Here is a 20,321-nt window from a genome sequence, read left to right on the forward strand (position 1 = left end):
AACGGATACCTTCCTGTACTTTCTGCAAGTGTCCTGGATTGGGAGAGGGAGGAAGGGAGATCAGTGGAATCATGGGAACTTACCCAGCCTGCATTGCCAAGCTTCCTGGTATAGCCTATGAATTTCTTTCTTCTCAGGTGTGCTTTGGCTCATATTGAAACAGGTTTTTCCCAGTTCTTCCCAATGTTCCTACTTTAATGTGACATTCTAGGAGAAACTCCAAACACTAGCCTGCTAGTGGAAGACAAAGTCAGGATTCCAGATTTGGTTCACTTCAGCTGGTTTCCCTCAAGAATATTCTGAAATTTAAAGAAGTGCTTCCCTACCTTATTTAGTAACACAGTCTAGTGTTTCAGAATTTAATTTATACAGTAACTTTTATGTGAAGCTTAAATTTACAACAGGAGGGATTTAAGTCATTTCAATGCTTTCTCTAGCTGTCTCGGGGAAATGGCTACAGTTGCTCACACAAGTCCCCTCCCTTGCAGTGTTAGGCTGACTTTCAGTCATCTGGCACCCTGGCTAAGTCATTTAAATCTTTGCTTTTTAGAGTTGGTTTTTTTTTTTTTCAGACTTTCTAACAGACATTTTCATCTGTTAGTGCCCTCTCTTAGACTTCTTCTAAGTTCTCAATTTCTGTAAGCTGTAGAACCCAGACTGGATACTAGTCTCACCAAGGCCTTGACTAAAATGGAGTAGTTGGGGATGTGACCCTTGACCTTCTGGTATTCCATTCTCTCCTATAGATACATACTAGTATGGTGGATGCTTTTATCATAACCTCAGATGATTTGCACATTCATTTAGGGAGCGCAATGAGCTGCCTGGTATCCAGGTGACTTGCATCGTCTGAAAAAGCTCATATAAGATATAAATTTAAGGAGTTTATGTGAGAGGATGAGGTAATGACTTAATCTCTGGAAGTTCTGCTAAACAATATTATTGCATGGGATTGAGTGGAGGAGTGGTTGGCATCCATCTCACTTATTTAAGACTGTTGAAAAACAAGTGTCAAAAATGGGAGAAGGGAGGACCAGGCTCCTCCTGGGGGTTCTAGAGGAGGAAGGATCCCATGTGCCTGAAGGCTGTTGCTATTACCATGGATTTATCTGGAGTCCCTCTTGTCTAGCGTTCACTTTTCTGACGTGTTCCCTGACAACCGCCCCTCCCCCACCCCCAATAGAAGTTTTTGCTGTCTTCGCCTTGTCAAATTCCTTCTAGTGTTGCCATATTGCAGCGCACAGTGAATAACTGTGCCTCCTCGGCTAGGAGCAATTTATGTCCCCATCTTTTAATATAGTGCCTGGTACGTGATAAATGTTTGGTAAATAGAGCTGAACCAGAGTGCCTTTTCTTCTCATTCTGCTTTTCCTGAATCTATCTGAATGTCAAGTGTCAGTGTAGGAAAATTTGTTGTTGAGAGGGTCTTCATTTACCTACTCCAGAAGTGAGCTTTCCCTATTCTTTGTTTCTGTAGCATTTAATACTTCTAAGAGTTATCATTTTTTTTCTTTTAGAAGTAGTTACTTATATTGACTTTCCAGATTGTAAGCACCTTGAGAGTAGGATCCTTATCTGATTCATGTTTTTATTTTCCATTATCCAAAAAACAATGCCTTGCTTATAATATCTAGTATTTATGTAGCACTGTTTTTCGTACTTCATATTTGTTCATTATTTAATCCTCACAATAGCTTTACAAGCTAATAACTGTCATTAACATCTGTCTGTATTTTGTAGGTAAGGGAAATGACATTAAATAATTTGCTGAAGGTCATATAACTAGGAAATGGAGGAACTTGGATTTCATCCCAGGCAGCATTTTCCAGAGTCTAAACTTAACTGTTGCCTTGATTCTACCTCTTGTTGGCACATAGAGGCCATTTTATAAATATCTGTCGAATGCATACAGGTTGATATTTCCTAGTTATTTAGAACCAATCAACAGTTGAAGATGATACATGGTTGCTTTCATCTGTACCATCTAAATTGTTTTCTAAGCAATTGGATGGCCAGAAGGGGGCACCAGAGGTTGATGAGTTGGCCTCTGAGGTTCTGGTTTGGAAGTCAACAGTGCCATCTATTGGGATAACTTTCTAAAAATAGCTCAGAAATATTCTGAAATCCTGGTACCTGGTAATTTAGCACTGGGAGCCCCTTTATTAGCTTAACTTTAAGTTTTGATTGCCAGAGTGAGAGGGTAGGGTGAGGAAGAACCAGCCCATTATAGCTTAAATGAAGTCAAGTTTGAACTCTTCCTTGAAGAAGCCATAATACTGATCCTGGTTAACCCTAGCTGGCTGTTAGATAGTATAAAACACTAGGCTCCAGGGACCCCTCCCTTTTACTTCTCACATGTGCTGCCAATGATCTAGTGTTCCTCTCTTGATGCTCACTTCTGGAGCGGTGTCAGCTTTGAAATTTGAGTTCCATCTCCTTTGGGTTGCCTGCGCTACTATTGATGCAGGACAGGGCAAATTCCCGTGAGTGGCCCTGCACTGAGAGAGAAAGGGTTCTTTACTGAGTGCTAGAAAGAATGAACACACATGTCAGAGCCCAAAGGAAAGTTTATTAGAGAAGGGATAATGTTACATAGACAGAGCATGGTCTCCTCTCAGGGACGAAGAGTGAGAGAGCCTGAGAGAGACTCAGAGGAACAGAGACAGTAGAAAGACTAAGGAAAAGACAGTGAGAGGGACAGAGACAATGAGAGGGACCCCAAGTGTTTGGGGGAATTCAGTTTATGTATTATTCATAGTTTCTATGAATTACAGTTTATAGGCTTTGTTAACCCATTTTTCCTTGATCGTATGGGTGTACAGTGTGAAAGATAAGAGTATGTAGCATGAAGAGGTCTACTAACAATTCCTAGCTTTTGATCCATAGGTTCTCCATGGTTTTAGGGTAGGAAATGGATAATTTTGTTTATTTTGTGTAGGGTGTGACTTAAAGACTCTTTTGTCTTCACAATATGGGTAACTGGTTTGTTAGTAATCCCAGCAGAAATCTTTTTTTTGTTCTATATATTTCCTCCTGGTCTGGCCATAGGGCTGATTGGTATGTTGTAGTCTCTGAATATAGCTTGATTTAACATTCAGTTGTCTTGCCTCCTCTACATTATTATAACACATATCCCAGTGTGCTTGATGCATGTAATGGGTCAGTCCCAATGTAAGAAATCCCATGGGTCAACAACATGATAGTATAATTTCATCATAAGGAGTTTGCAATAGGTGAATTTATGGGACCTGGCTGAAGGGGAAGGCAAAAGGTAGCTACTCCATAGTGAACAAGCGGCAAAAAGTGCTTTGTGTAAATGAAGAGAAAGGGACTATGTACACTCTCAGTTCTACCAAGCAGATGGAGGCTTTGTGTTTGGTGCTGTTCTAGTTTCTTGTGTTTGAAAATTTGGTATAAATTGCTTCTAAGTTCATTTACTTCTTGCTAAAAGAACAGCGTAATAGCATGGTTATAACTGTGACCACAAAAAGTCACCTTTGGTTGAGAGTGTACAGGCACTGGAGAAAGCGTTTGCTTTACAAGATTGTTCAAGTTGCAGTCTCATGGGGATCTAGTCTAAGGAATATACTTTGTAGAGCTCAGTGCATTTTATTGTGGTGGACAATTCTATCAGAATGAGTAAACAATTTGATTATACTGTAGCTTGGGTTATAATGACATTTATGGTGATAGGAATTTATTATTCCTAGAATCTATGCAAAGCAGGGGTTTGCTAACTTTTTCTGTAAGAGACCAGGTAGTGAATATTTTAGACTTTGTTGATGAAAGGATCCCACTACTTTTTCAGCTCTGCCTTTACGCAGCTCTGCCACTGGAGCAAAAACAAGCAGCCATAGACAGTGTGTAAAGGAATGAATGTGGCTCTGTTCCAATAAAACATCATAACACTGAAGTTTGAATTGTATATAATTTTCACATATCATGAAAACTATATTTTCTGATTCCTCGCCCCGCCCCCCAATCACCCCCATCATTTGAAAGGAGAAATACCATTCTTAACTCACCTAGCTATGAAAAACAGACTGCTTCAGACTTGGCCTGGGGACTATATATAGTTGGGGACTACTGATGCCTGGAGTAGTTAATAATCAACAATTAATAAAAGTGATTTGTTCATAAGCTGTATGTTCAGTTAGTGTTATGAGGTATCTGAATAGCTTATCTCAAGTAGGATGAAGGACAGCTGAATCCCACATAACTTTAAGTATTTGAAGAACTCTGTAAACAAATTCTATAATCATCTTGCCTACAGGGCATTAAGGAGTGGAAGGACTCTACCCTCTAATCCTTTTACCTCTGCTGCCTCATCCTGCCCTAGAGACAAAGAAGCAGGTCAGGTGACCCCTAACCCCATCAAATCTTTTGCCCTACTTGAATTCTCCCCTTCCCGAAAAACCCCTCCCACACCAGTCTCCTATGAGGTTGAAGAAGAATGGGGTTATTGTCCTGTTCTAGAGATTAAGAGGCCCAGGTACAGAGAATTACAGAGGCATTTGCTCACTCAGATATTGTAGCCAGGGAAGAACAAGGTCAGGATCTTCCCCTTCTGCTTTAGGTGTGGTGAGTGGGATTTTCACCATCCACTGATGTCAGTACACTCTGTGTAAACTTACATGGGGAACGCGTATCTTTAAAATTTTGTAACCTCCTTTCTTTGTTAAGCTGAAGTCTAAGTGACCTCCCCCAGGGTTGAGAAAGAAGTGGGACGTTAACGGTTCATATCCTTTGTCTTTTCTCAGCAGTCAACAGAGCAGCCAGCAGAGCAGCCACGATGATGATTCGAGCAGGTTCCTGAGTCCTCAGGTGCGGGAAGAAAGGTAAGATCAAACAAAGAAGGAGAGGATGGGAAGAAAAGATTATAGGGATGAAGTCAAATGCAGTAAGATTGTACTTCTACCATGAATGAGAACTGTGGGAAACAGGAGAAATAGGAGACTGCCAGATCTCTGTGCTCAAAGACTGGTTAGAAAGACATGACACTCACCCAAGAGGTGAGAGGGAGCAACATGAAGAGACTGATCTTTAATGCCTCTGGTGTTCAGCAGTGGTAGGAGTCAATATGTAGCAAGCCAAATATGTTGGGAAGACATCAGAGTGGACTTGGGACTTGAGGCACACCTTAAAGGTTGAGTACAACATGGACTGTAAGGGGAAGGGATACATTGTATTTGAAGAAAGTTGTGTGGCCTGGGATGGCATGCGTGGCATCCAATGGAAACAGAACACCAGGATTGGCGTGTTTCATAGGTGTCAGAGGTTAATGGAGAATGGGTTAGATGTACCAGATACAGTGAGAATAAAGAGGTTCCTAAGTGCTTATTTGAAGATTCGAGGTATGACTCGATAAACTCAGGCCATGATGACCAACCAGCTAGCATCTTCATGTGGCACCTGTGAATCATGGACAGAGAGCTCTGTTGTAGCAAGTTAAACATCTGTGTCCAGAGAACACCGACTGCATTGATGTAAATAAAAGGAGGCCTCGGTTGATATATCACAGGGCTCTGCTTTTAGTTTGTTTACCATCTTTATCAACAAACTGGATGAAAAAGCAGAAGGTACTTTTACTTTGTTTATCAAACTTATAGCAGACATGCAGCTGAGAGGGAATAAAATAGAGAACACCAAGGATGATAGAATTAAGATTTAATATTATTTCAAATAGAATGATGGGTAGAAAAACAAGGGGACATTTTCATTTGAAGTAAATGTGCTACTATATATCTATAAATTTATATTAAAACAATTCCTTAAGTGTAGGATTATCTTACGGAGCCTAATTGACAGGATTTCATGTGAAAAAGAACTTGGTTTTATTTACCAGCCAGATATGAGCTAATAGTATAAGTCCCAAATGATCTTCAAAGTCTGAATTTATTAATGGAAGTGTGGAGCAGGGAGCAGGGATTAAAAAGAAAAACATCTCACTGTGTTCTGGTGCGATCAAATCCAAGACCCACGGAGCCAATTGAGATGAATTGTGAGGTTTTATTAGCAGGCCGGCGACTGACTCTCTACCACACAGCGTTAGAAGAGATCAGCCCTGAGTTCCCAGAAGAGGCAGTTTATATAGCCACCAGCACATCCCTGAGCAGATCACCACACCCTGGTTAACAGTTGGCCATTAGCATATCCTTGATCAGATTACCCTGGTTAACTGCATCTCCTTGATCAAATTACTTCACCCTGGTTAACAGAATCAGAAATAAATATTTAATTCTGGCTTACTGGAAAATTGTCCACCCATAACAACTGTAGTCTGTACTAGTTTGACCGTTTCTGGTGTATTATGCCCAGTTCTTTGGAAATGGGTATTGGTAAATTAAAGCCCAGAAAAGAGTGATGAGGATAACTATAACATTATAAACTTATAAACATCAATTGAAGGAAAGGGGTTTAGTCTGGAAAAGAGAAAGGTTAGGGTGACTATAACAGCACTTATATCTGAAAGCCTAAGAAATAAAACCAGAGGGATAAAAGTTATAGCAAGAAGGATTTCATCTCAGAACAAGAACTTTTCTGTGATTAGAGCTGCACTACAATGGAATAGCCCTCGCAAAGTAATGAACTATCCCCTCCATAGAAATATTGAAGCAAAAGATAGATGATGTGTCAAAAAAGTTTCTTTCCATCCTGGCCAAGAGAGTGGGAACTCTGTAATTCTTATCCCTTTAGATTATAAAGTTTTGTGAGTTCTGCCCTAGTTCTCAGTTTTGTGCTTGTTATTAACCAAAATTAACAGTTTAGCTCAATAGTTTAGACAGAGTATATACTGAGGCATGGGTCCTCTAAGAAGCAAAGATTAATCAATCATTCTTGTTAACATACTTAATCAGTTATGATCCTATGACAGTTCTCTCAGTCTCTAGAGTGGCCTACACTCTCTGTCCAGTGGATTCTAGATTTTGACAACCATACTCAAAATTAGAAGGGGTCGTAGAGTTTCCCCAGCACATCTGCCTTCCCAGTGCTTGTGGGTCACACAGTGCTGAATTGTACCGACCATTTCTGATCATGATTTCTTCAGTTGCTTCTTGTATAATTGGGAATTCTTCAACTCCCTTTATTTTATCTCTGCTGTTGGGGTCTTCCTAGAAGAGATGAGTAAATACTCAATTGTATTTTTCCCAAGCCAACTTCATCTAGCTCTAGGACATAGCTGCCAGCTAATTAGAGAGAGCCCTCCCATTTTTTCTGCTACTTGGGATTATATGATAATATAAATTATATTCTCTTTCTCTGCCCACTCTCCTAACCAAATCAAATGTTACAAAGGTCTCCCATCTAAACCTCTGTCAAAAAAAATTCTGTAGGTGTTTTCCTTTATCCTTTCTTTCCATCTCTGGCCCACTGACAGCTCCCTAAATTCTTCCCGGTGGACAGTAGATACAGTTTTGCTCACCTTGGCAGTATGGAAAACAGAGGGCTATGAGCAGAAGTATGCTTTCCATGGTGGTCCCTGTGGATCCTTCCCCTTAGAAACTCAGGACTGGTATGTGTTCACCATGGCCTTTCTGAGTGCTTTTTTCTCTTCTCAGCCAGTGGATTCTTCTGGAGAGAACAAACACATCCCTGAAGCACTAATTAATCATCCAACTTCAGCACAGAACAAACTCTTATGCCCTGTACCTAATCCTTTCTCTAATATGTTTCTACCCAATTAAGAGACTCTCTGGAGTGTTTCAGATGTTGGTCTGTGATGTCCTGGCCTGAGGCAAGTGCGAGAGATGAACCCTGGGGAGATTTTCAGCAGTGGTGCGATCAGACTCATGCTCCTTGCTCTGGGCCCCATTTGATGAACAGCATACCCAGCTGGTTATGGCAGCAAGGCCTTTGCGTAATCATCTCATTTACCCATTGCCACTCCCCTGGGAGGCAGGTAGAGTAAGTGTTATCATGGATTGAAAATAGTCAAGTATGAGGTAGGTAATATGGGCATTTTCAGTGGCTTCACCTAATTCTCCGAACCACGTGGTCAATTATAGGATGAAGGATAGTTTCATAGATAGGGCAAAAAAAAAAAAAAATTAACATTGATTTCTTCTCTTATTAAAGACCAAAATTATATTCCTCCAGTATGAGATGTACTTTCAGCTGGTTAAATAAAAAAAGCATTGATTTTCTTTTTCTTGTACAAGGTTCAGAATGGATATATTTAGAGACAAAATACCTACCCTACTGTAGTCTAAAAAACGTCCACATTACAGCACAGAGGTAAATGTCACCATGTGGTGTCCACACCTAAGGGCTTCTTAGAATATTTTTCCTCAGTCACATCAGAGGGCAGGTGGGTGCAGGGAGGTAGCATTTCCTGGGCTGGTATGCATCCAGGAGAAGGGTCCACTTTAGGAAAGGGATATGGGGATTTCCTCAGGTATAGAGATGATCCCTCCAGGTTTCCAGTAGAAAGCAAAATAGATCTAACTTCTCAAGGTATGTATGTGTGTGTGAGTGATGGAATACGGGACATTAATCCATTTTCATGCTTCTAGATGAAATTGAGTACATGTAAAAAGTACTAGTTAGAGTCATCCTAAACCGGACCAATTGTTGGAGTTTCTCAAATTGTGAGATCTTTATTTAGTACATTCACCCAGTGACAGGAACTTTCAAAGAAAGCCAGTGCTCCTGGCACTCGGATGTCTTCGTTGTCTGAAAATCTGGAGCTTGGTCCTTGGATCCCCACAAAAGATTTGTGTGGAGGTCCGATGCTTGGAGAAGAAAGGCAGCTGGCAGAATAGCAAGCAGAAGCGATTTATTAGTCAGAGTACACTTGGGAGAAGTCGAAGCAGGCACTTCGATAGAGGAGGATTGAGGGCCCTGAGAAACTGAGGTGTGGGGTTCGTATGGGCCATAGGGTGTCTTTGTTCTCCTTCTCCCCCTCTCGTCTTCAATGATATGAATTCCCTGTGCCTCCCTCTGAACTACCCACACCTGGCCTGGGCATCTACAGAGTGTGCCGGTAGATGGGAAGTCATACTTCTGCTTTCTGGGGATTTTGAGGGTAGGTGTATTCTCGGTTTACTACTTTTGCCTATCCTGGTGGAGTGCTCAGAGAGTAAGGTCATATAATAGTTAACTGGCCATGGGGGACTGAGGGAGAAGTCAGAAGCTGCCAAGTGTCTTGCTTTCTATCTGGCTTCTGACCATGGGAAAACGAGGGAGTCACCTGAAGCTACAAGAGATCTTACTTTTCTCTTTAGCTTCTGACCATGGGAAGATGAGGGAGGTGCCTGAAGTCCTGCTGTTTGTTTTGTACATTTTATTGCTAGACTGCTCTGCGTGACCTCATTAACCCCTTATTGTCCTTTTCCCTCTGGCTCATATCTACCTACCCTATCACTAAGACTATAGGAAAAGGAGCTATTTTAATTAGGACCATTTATGTAACAATATTAGTTTCAACAGAACATGTCTCAGTTAACCAGGAAGTGTATTAACGGTAAGAAAATTGAAACCCGGACAGAGCCGGGGGTAACTGAATGCCACATTTTTTCACATATCCATTCCTGCATGCAGGTATGTATGCCACAAGCCTTTATGAAGTGCCTGCAACACTGGGAGTCTGCTGGAGTCCAGGCTGCAAGATGGACAGAGGCTCACTGTCTACTGATGGGCACTGTGGTAGATTTAAGAGAGTGAGAGAAAGCCTTTAAGTCAGACCAACTTAGTCCTGACTGCCTTCTTTCTTAACTGCATTTTTAAAAGCGGCTTACTTAGCTTTCCTCAAACATAGTTTCCTCATTTGTAAAGTATTTTTCTTGTAAAGAATAAATGAGATAATGTGTGCAAAGTGCCTGGTACTTAGTAGGTACTTAGTAAATGGTCGCTGCTAAGTCCTCTGATTTTGGCTGAGATTTTACTTTGTTTCTTAGCAGATCTATACTCTTCTGTCCTTGAAGCAGAGACAGAAAGAATGCATAGAATACTGAGCACCTACAAAATGTCATGTATAAATACTAAGGATTAATAGATTAAGGCATCAATATTCCCCCTTAAAAGCCTTATTGCGTACGGTGAGACATACCTATAAGTAAGCAAGTAAAATATAATGTAGTAATTAACATATGGAATTAATTAAACTAAGGAATTTGTTTACTATTGTGCCTAACCCTGTGCAGTAAATGTTGCATACACTTTTAAATGTGATCCTCTCAACAACACTATTAAACAGATGCTATTATCGTCTTCATATTAGAGTTCAGGAAACTATGGCTCAGTCTAGGAATTTGCCTCAGAGAAACACAGGTACTGGGCTTGGGGCGAGGACGAGGGGAAGGCAGGAGGAGGGCGGTGGTATTCAGGAAAACTCCATAGAGGGGCTCGTGCCTCTGCTGAGAGCTGCAAGATGAGTAGGAGTCTGTCACGTGGAAAGCATTGCCAGGCAAGGGAACAAGATGTACATAAGCATGGAGGCGTGAGAAAGCGAAGCATGTTTAGAAACTACAAATACTTCAGTATTGCCACTGATCGTGTCCCAGGAGGGGGTGGCTGGCAAGTGGCTGTAAATCAGGTGCCTGATCATATCCCATGCTGCCATGATAGAGAGTGCCTTATTTACAGATGAGGGAAAGGAGTGAGGGATTTTGAGGAAGGGGTTGCCCAGGTCACTCCCAGATATTCTTGTGAGAAAAATCACTTTGGTCCCAATGTGGAAGATGGGTTTCAGGGGCTAACACTAGAAGAAGATAAATAAGGATAGCTGTGGCAATTGTTTACCTATTTGTTCTCTCATTTAACAAGTATTTATTGAGCACATACTCTCGTAGGCATTGAGGGGTCAGAGCTTTGCACATGGTAACCATTGCCTCTCCTCTCATGGTGCTTCTTTCTAGTGAGGAGAAATAGATGATAAACAAATAAGGAAACATCAAGTAATAAGTACTGTAAAGGAAATTAACAAAGGAAGACGGGGTGGACCAAAGCTTTTGGGGACTACTCTGAGTTGGGTGGGAAGAGACAGCTTACTGATATGGTGATACTTAAACTGAGACCAGATGGGCAAATTTCTGAATTATAGTATTAAGAACAGAAAAGGAACCACTTAAATAAATTTTATCAAATAGGTTTGACAAGACTTATATCTGTGTTGAGGAAGGGTGTCTAGAGTGAACCTAAAGTTTCTAACTTGGGAAACATAGTTTAGACATTAAGTTCTTGGCAAGATTGTGATCGTGTTTCCACTGCATGCTATGTGATGTTAGGCAAATCACTTCACCTTTGTGCCTCACTCTCCTCATCTATAAAATGGGTGTAGTAATAATAGTTCATACCTCATAGGGTTGTTGAGGATTGAGCATGCATATGATGATTAGAATAGGACTAGTGCCTGGCACAGGCTAGTATTATATATGTGCTTGCTATTATTAATATTGTTATTATTAAAGTATTGGGTAAAGAGGGAGGAGTTTTAAAAGCAGGGGTGGTAGTGAGTTTAATTTAGACAGGCAGAGTCACAACTACCTATGGAGCATGTGAGTGGGGAGATATACTAGGCAGTTAGCTATACATGTTTGAAGCTTAGGAGATAGGACCAAAATTATGTCTTTGGACATTAGAGTGTAGTTGAGGCAAGAATCTTAGCATTAGCAAAGTTCAAGCAGAGATGAAAGAAGGAGAAATTTGCAAAAGATTGCCCACTGAAGCCAAGAGAACTAGGAGACTGAAATATCATAGAAGCAGGAAAGAAGAGTCCAAAAGTGTAGAGACTGGTAAGATGAGAACTAAAAAGGCTCTTCCACAATATATGAGGGGAGGAAGAGGAGACTGAATATGCCAAATTTGTTCTAGAAGTTTTCCTGGAAAGAAGAGAAATAGAGAGTACTTAGAGGAGAAGGCAGGGTTGATTGGGGAGAATTTTTATTTTAATATAGGGGCACACAAGCACTTCTAAATCTCTGAGACAGAAACCTGTAGGTCAAGGATGAGAATTTCAGAGAGGACATTATTCATTTATTCATTCAACAAACATTTATCAATCATGCACTATGTACTCATTGAGTTTTCAATCTTTTCAAGTGTCGGTATTAACACAATTGAGTGTATGACAGAAAATACTAATTTGGATATGTGCATTAAAGGAAGGGAACAAGGTTCATGAGAGAGTATACCTAAGAAATTTTACTGGGACAGAAGTGGGTGGGGGTGAGGGTGTAATGGTTGAGCTAAGAGAGTAGAATAATTCTGTCCGAGGTGAGAAGGAAGCAGTGAAATGAAACAAATGAGATGAGATAATATGGGGCGGGAGCTTGGCTGGCCATGACAAGGACTTGAGAGCCTGTAGGCCAGAAGCATCAAGAAGCCATTATAAGTTTTTAAGAGGGGAAGCAACAGGATCAGATTTGCATTCTGAAAAAATTGCAATGTGGAGAAAGGATGGAGGCTGCCCTGGTGGATGCGGAGATCAGCTGAGGCAGTTAGGAGGCTATTAACAGTAGTCCAGGCAAAGGATATTGGTGGCTTAGACATGGAATAGTGGTCATGGTGGGGGGGGGGGAAGTAGATGAATTCAATATATATTTAAAGGATAAAATATTCAGAACTTGGTGGTGGACTGACTAGATCTAGGGTGTGAGAGAGAAAAGAAGGTCTTCAGTTAGTTCTGAGATTCCAACTTGCTCAGCTGGGTAGCGCTACATACTGGAAGATGAGGAAGCAAAATTTCTGGATTAGGCCAGAGAAGATAGATTACAGGTGAAAGGATTAGCTTTGAATAGGAGATAATGGATGTGAATGCAGGTGAGGTCATAGGTGATGTCTAGGAAGGTGAGGAGGTTGATGGCAGCAGGATCTATTTTCTTGTGTAGTAGGAATTAAGATAAACTGCTTAGATTGAGGAAGGTGATATGTGTTTAGGTATAATTAATTTGGGGATTTCTCTTATCACTTTTTCTTTGACTAGCTTAAAAGAACTTCATGTTTTATGTCTTACTAGAACTCACTCTTATTTCTTCCAGCTAGGGAGGGCAAGTTTAACATGCCTGTTTATAAGTGTGGTTAATTGTATCTAACACTTGCGCCATCCTGTGTGTTTCTTGGTTTACTTATCTGTCTCCCCACTAGCCCAGGAGACCCTCCCTGGAGGATAGAAACTGTATCTGCTGTGTTTGACTCAGCAAATATTCATGGATTTCATTATTGAACAAATGGAGAAACCAAGGTAATGGAATTTGAGGCCCGACGGCAGGCCTCTGAAGTTGAAGCAAGACCAGAATGCAGGCCCACCACCTCAAACACAGGTCCGGCCCCACTTTTCTATTAGATGGAAAGATGTTTTCAATTCAGCCTATTCTATCCCAGAAATTGTTCCAAAATAGCATATTTCCAGAGCGCTCTAGCTTCCTCTACCAGCTTGGCCACTGAATTCCCCATGGCCTCATGGACACTTAGATGATCTATACTGTCTGCTTCCTCACCAAGTAACAAATCCTCTGGGAGAAGTGCCTGCCAGCCTGCCTCCTCCTTGCACAAGCAGCTGACATCACATGCAGGTGCAGATCCAACCTCCCTGTCTGAGGACAAAAGAGGAGTGGAAACTCACCAAGTGCCCAGAGTGCTGCCAGATGTTAAAAGATGGAAGAGGGGTCTGTTTAGAGCTGTGGCTTGGACTGAAGGCAGAGGGGATCCTGATAACACAGAACCTCAGGTTACCCCCCTGCTCCCCCAACCCCCGGACCTTCCACCTGCCTGTGTTTTGTGTTGAACATCAGGGCAGGGGATCTCATGTATAGGAACCACCACACACAGCTGCAGGAGCTGCAGAGGTAGCAGGTCCAAGCAGCTTCAGAGTGAGCTCCCAGCCCTCAAGGCCTCTGCTGCCATGTGGCGGGCCCTCTCCTGAGCCCAGCATGGTATACAACCTGCACTCCGAGACCATCTCTTGCAGCACGGCTGTAAGGCAGGCCTGTCACTATCACGCCTCCTCCCTGAGGAAGAAGCTGTTCTTTCTATGAGCCAAGTAGGTGGCAGGGGCCCCTGGAGATTAGAACATGAAGAATTTACCCTTGGCTGGTTGGTATTACCTAGGGCTCTTGGCATAGGAGGGAGTGCTTTCAGGGTTGGCTCCCATGTTTAAAGATATTGTAGTTCCTTGCCAAGTGACAGGCCCCCAAGAGGGAGACAGTGATTTGTTGCAATAAGCTGAAGATAAAGGTGTAGACGGAATGCTTGGCTAAGCCTCACTACATATCTCTTAAAGGAGGTTACTTGGCTCCCTGGGTTCTTCATAACTGGCCAGGATTATTATTTTCCTCTTTCACGGTAAACTACTTCAGTTGGTAAAAAACTTGGAGGTCATTAGGAAAGGTGCTGTAGAGAATACTATATTTTGACTGATTTAGGGTACCTTGGTTTCTTTGTGGGTGCTGATACTTTCCTTCCAGTGATAGGGACCTATGAGTGAGGAATTTGGGAGTGTTACTGCAATGTGTTCAGTTCTTATATCCACTCATTAGGGACTTTGCTTTGACTCCAGAGCTGCTTTGAACAGGCTGCCAGGGTGATCTAAGCATACACCAGGCATGGAACGCTTTTTTTAAATGTGGGCCCTCTACCTGGCAGGATTGTAGTGCAGTGGCTCCTTGTGACAAGCAGAGGGGAGGAGGTGCCCTGGAGGAAAAAGAAGTTCCAGCCTCTAAGATCAAAGTTAAATTCGGAAGCTGGCAGGGAGTGCAGAGAGAGAGGCATGTAAACTTATGGGCAGGTTGTGTTATTGATTGATTGGTTGAAGAGAAACAGCAGTAATAAAAAGGAAAAGTGAGATAAATGGGATGAGGAAAGAAAAGGAAGAAGAAAGGTAGTGAGAGAGGCTAAATGGATTTTAAAGGTAGGTAGAGGCTAGACATAGGAGGTAACTTGATCACACATGTGTGTGCGCGCACATGCACAAGCACACAACAGACATAGATGCCCATGAGTGTTTGACTATCTATTGACAAGAGTTCTTTCCTCAGCGTTCTTATGGCAGAAGTTTTGAGGGTGGTGAACAGAGACCGAGTACTTACTCTGATGAGATATGTCTTGGGTACTGACTGCCCAGTGTTGTGCCTTGCTCACAGCCGACACCTGACAGATAATGGTGGAATCAGAGATCCTCTGATCTATGGTATGGTGCTGGTGGCAGAGACAAGATTCTCTCTGCAGTTATCATGTGGAACTTAGCAACACTTTGAATTTAAATCTTTAGTTTAAATTCTGGCTCTGCTACTTACCGGCTGTAGTGCTTTCACGAAATCATTTTATCCTCTCTGAATCTGTTTCCTTCCTCAAAAATGGAGATAATTGTATATCCACTTTTTGGCAGTTGTGGGGATCAACATGAGATAAAATGGGGAAAGCACTTAGCACTGTCTAATACTCTGTAAATGACAGCTTTTGTTATTGTTATCAGCAAACGGTAAACTGGGGCTAAGCTTGTGAAGTAAGTGAAAGGTGAGTTTTGAGCTCCTAGAGAATTGTAGGTTGGAGAACTTGGTTAGGGTCAGCCATGAATGGGTCCATGAGAGGCGATGTTTGATGATTTCTTAGTTGTCTGGGGAAGCCAGTCACATAAACTCTAAGCCTCACTTTCCTAGCTTATTTTTCATCTTAGCACTAATCATGTTAAAATTGTATCTATTTGTTGACTTGGTTGTTGTCTCTTTCCCCTACAAGTCCCTAAACTTCATGTGAGCAGGGACCATCTTCATTTTACTTACTATTGTGGACCCAATACTTGATACAGAGCCTGCCTGACACATGCTCAATAAATATTTGTTAAATGAGTAAATGAACACATAAATAACTATCTAAGGCTTTTTGCTAGCTCTAACATTCTATGATCATGAGATTCTGTGACTGTGCCCCAAATCGAGGGCCACTGACCAGCCCTTTACCTCTGTTAGTCTCTGTGACATTTTCATGGTCTTGGAAATGGTTTGATCTGTGATGGCCCCTCATGTATTCTTCTTTCTCTGATTCACATACATACATGCTTAGGGGACTGCCTGGTCTTGAGGAAGACAGCACATATGACATTTAGATAGGAGAAAGGAGAACTTTATTTTAGGTCTGGGCTAAGCTCTGACTTTTGGGGGCAGGGCAGAGAAACAAGTGGGTTTTCCTGCTTTCTCCTAATTCCCTGAGTTCCTAGTGTGTAGCTCCTCTCTGGAAGTCCTGGCAGCTTTTGTTGCTGTCAGCAGAACTGTCTGCAGGTATAACCATCACCTGCTCTGTGTTTCTCCTACTACTGCATTTCTTCTTTTTTACCTGAGAAAGGGGTTATTAATTATAGCTCAACAGACTATCTCTGCTGATGCCATAGCTGAGATTTAGATTTGGACAACTAGCAGGATGGTTGGTAAGTTTTATTTCCTAGGTTCTCTGCTTCCCACTAGGAGCAATCCCATCCTGTCGGCCAGGGTGAGAAGAAATGTGAGTGGATGATAAGTCAAAGTCTTGAGCAGAGGCTCCACCCACAGGCTTGCTAGTGTTCTGTGATGCATTCTATTGCCTCCCTCTTACTCCAGGGTTGAGATGTAGTTGGAGGCCCAAACTTATTGGCTCTCTTCTTAACATGTCACTGATTACTAATGTAAGCTCGGTGCAGCTATTTGCAGAGAACACTCATTGCTTTTCCATCTAAATTGACTCCACTTTGGTTGCAAACCTCTGTCAGGAAAAAGTTTTGAGCATATACCACCAATATAATGTGTAAATGTATTTATAGCAATCATATATGTGAATTACTATACTAAATATTTTGTGTATTATATAATTAAGCAGACATTTCTAAAGGATAAGATAAAAAGAATATAAGTTCTAACATTCTTCTACTGCCATGGGTTAATGCTCATGTCTCCTTGATAATGAGCAGCCTACTTAGGAGACCAGGGTTCTATGGCAGTGGTCATCAACCTTTCCATGGGTTTCCGAGTCACACGCACAGCTGAATCAGTATGCAGATTTTTAGGCTCCTCTCTTCAATTCTGAGTCATGCAGACTGGGGTAGGCCTAGGAATTTGCAGTTAACATATATCCCAAGTGATGCTGACTCAGATGGTCTTGGACCACACTTTGAGAAATTTTCCCTGTGGCTGTAAACCTCTTGTTATCTCTGCTTTAGCTAGTTTCAAGCATACAATTTAATAGGGCTGGGACAGGGAGGGCCCAGGTGCCTTATTCCTGTCCTGTGACATCAGTTTAGGGAGCCTCTGATAGACCTTTGGTGCCTCTTTACCCCTAGCTCAACACACCGGTATTAGTACATAGCTTTTGTTTTTCCCTTGCCTGTATTCTGCATAGCCCAAGAATTGCCATTCTGCAGGCAAGGAAAAAGGTGGGTGAGGTAGGGAAGTGTGTAATTAAATTAATCATCTCATTTTATCTGTCACCAACTTTCTAGCTTGCTCAATGCTTCTTTTTTTTTTTTTTTTTTTTATCCTGAGCATGTGAGTGACAAGCTGTTAACTGCTGGGCTCACCCCCCACCCTTTTGCCATCCCTCCTCTGTCTGAAGGTAAAACTCTTCTAATTGATATGATAAGAAACTCATTGTAACCCTGGTTCAAAATGGTCCTGGGGCTAGAGAAGGGCAGAGGGAGTGGACAGTGTCTGAATAACCCCCTTCCCTCCAGTACACAAACACAAAAGTTCCCTTGTGTCATTCTTTGTGTGAATGAGCATGACGAGTGAGTTGGTAAGTAGAATTCAGGGTTGGACTTTTGAAACTCTTAATTTATTAATTTAGCTGCACAACAGACTTGCTTTGGTATCCAAAAAGTGAACAATTTCAGCTGTTCAACTCTTTTCCCTCTAGAAGTGAAACAACTATTACTTGTTTCCTTTTCAGGGCATCTTATACAATGGGTTGATTTTCAGCTGGCTGAGGGTTTGTTCACATCATTGTCTTTACAAATAAGGGTATAGAACATAAGTTTAGATCATAGATTAAGAAGCCCTCAAGAAGGAATCAAAGGGGTCAGATATTCTTTACCCCTTCCTAATTTAGGAATTTCTTCTTCAATATCAAGTGGTTATCTGCCTTTCCATGAATAACTGCCATAATGGGAAATTTGCTAAGGATATTAATTGGGGGTCTCTTCCAGTAAGGAAATGTATAATTATGGGAAACTACTGCAAATCTACAAATGAGAAAGGCAAACCCAAGACAACACAGAGTGTTTGTGTACTTAGTTTGTGGGCAAAACATAAGTTCTGAGGTACTATTTATTATTAGTAATAGCTGCAATTTTGAGAGTTTATTATGTGCTCAGCACTGTGTTATCTTATTTAATCATAATACCAACCCTATAAGGGTGGTTACTATTCTACCCATTTTCTAGGTAAGGAAATGGAGGCTTAGATCGTCCATTGTTATTCCTTGGAAGTGGCGGAGCTGAGATTCACTCCAGTGCTTGTTTTGGTTTGCAACGCTTTATAACTTCCCCTTGAGAAGGATTACATGTGGTGATTGGGGCACTTGGGGTCCAATGCAGAAACTTCTGCTTTTCCTCATATCTGATAGATCTTTCTTTACCAACTCCTTAGAATTGAAGGTGTATGAGTGAGTCTATTAATGAAGATTATCTTTTGGAAAGCTTCAAAACAAGACTGAACAGGAAAAAAATTGACAAGGAGAGGATAGACCCAGTGGTTCTGAATGATCCAATAAATATGCCTGAAATTCAAATAATTTTTTAAAAAATCTTTTTAAAGTATCTTTTCAATGCCTTGTTGATTTGGAGAAGTGCTTTAGGATTTTAATTAATGAGTTATATTTAGGAAAGTTCCAATATACCTCTTTGACACTGTCTCTCTGATAATTTTTCTCGGTTTTGTTATTATGCCTAAACTGCAGAATAGAACTGTTGTTACTTTTACCTTGTTGCAGGTGCCAAGTGAAGCCCCTCTAGGAATGTACATAACCTGCAAAAGTTCGCCTTCCCTTTCTTTCTCCACCGGGCTCACTGGCATTCCCAGCTGGTTGTGGCTTTGCCAGGAAGGGAGGGAGTAGCCATGCGATCCATCAGTCCCTCCTCAGGAGTGAGGTTCATCCTGAGTCAGCAGGCAGAATGCAAGAAGAGTCGTCTGAACTCCACTCTGACTGTAGAGGGCAGGGGTTGTCTGCCTGGAAGGGCAGCTCCCACCTCTTAGAAGGAGAGCACACTAGGAGAAGGGAACTGCTGATGAAAAAGAAGCATTTCTGGTTGGAATTCCTGTACAAATGGTTTTATGTGCTCTTTTTAGACCCTCCACTCGGATTCCTCTGGGGCCAATGAAATTTCCTTGTACATTTAAACAGCTTTTTCCTTGATCCTTCTTTCCTTTCTTGGCACACCTATTTGTGTTCTGGATGTAAGTGCTGTAGTGGCATACCTCCATATTGGAGCCAGTATCCTCTGAAAGAAAACCAAAGGACAGTCTGGAGAGGGTAGTAGGCTCTGGAAGCATCCTCCTCTGCATTTTTCTTTGTGTTGCGGGCTTTGCATATCCTCCCCAGCCCCTGGTCCAAGAATTGGCGGAGATCTGTAACTGCATCTTTCAACCTCATTCTCTAAAAGAAACCTGGTTGCTAAAGGACAGCATTGCCAACGTGGATACTTTTAACTTGTTCCCACTTACCTTTCCACTGGCCTATTGTAGCAGCTACAGAGGTGAATGGGGGAGTGAAATCCTCTCTTCCAGCAGGAGTCCCTGAGACTGCTGCTGCTCAGGGACTGTCCCAGGATTTGTGCTCATAGTCTGTCACCTTACCTCATTTTTCTCTTAGCTTCAGCAGTAGTCGCTGGAGGGTCTCTCCAGTGCCTGCATCCAATGATATCTCAATGGTGTTCGGGCAACCCCTACATCTTCCATCCTAACTCTCCTGCCAGAACTGGCCTCTTATAGTCTGCTGCACAGTTTTGGTTGTACAGTGGAAACCTGTTGCTCCCATTTTACCATGCACCATAAAAAGGTCAGGCAATGTTATTGGCCTTCTCTCCCCTTCCTGCTGACCCCTTGTTCAGTTAATCCTGTGGCTTCCCATATAGCCTCTCCCTGAACTCTTGTGTGAAAGTCTCTGAAATCCTCTGCAGACCAGCTGTATGTCTTCTGTGAAAATTGGTACAGGTAAAGGAGTGAACCTCCAGGGCATGGAGTGGGTAAATGATCCGCCTTATGCATTTACGACCCTTTCCATTCCATGCACAAATTTGTCATTTGAAAGTACAGTACCAAGACTGTACACTGCCTATTGGTTGTAGGCGGTGTAATTTGGCCTGAAGATGGTAGTAGGTGAGGGAAGGAGTTGTGTAACCAGACCAGTGCCAGCTTTGCATTGGC

General features: G+C 41.9%; 1 protein-coding gene across 4 annotated transcripts in view; it reads left to right on the top strand.

Moving 5' to 3' along the window:
- The window catches only part of GRAMD1B (GRAM domain containing 1B), a 175,145-nt gene that overhangs the window by 44,573 nt on the left and 110,251 nt on the right, over nucleotides 1-20,321 (top strand). For all 4 annotated transcript variants that reach the window (XM_036221656.1, XM_016118499.2, XM_036221654.1 and 1 more), the window contains one exon: nucleotides 4,761-4,838. In XM_036221656.1, coding sequence (XP_036077549.1) covers nucleotides 4,761-4,838 — 78 coding nt within the window. The remainder of the gene's footprint in view (nucleotides 1-4,760; nucleotides 4,839-20,321) is intronic.

This window comes from Rousettus aegyptiacus, unplaced genomic scaffold (assembly GCF_014176215.1).
Source record: "Rousettus aegyptiacus isolate mRouAeg1 unplaced genomic scaffold, mRouAeg1.p scaffold_m13_p_5, whole genome shotgun sequence".
NCBI classification, from domain to species: Eukaryota; Metazoa; Chordata; class Mammalia; order Chiroptera; family Pteropodidae; genus Rousettus; species Rousettus aegyptiacus.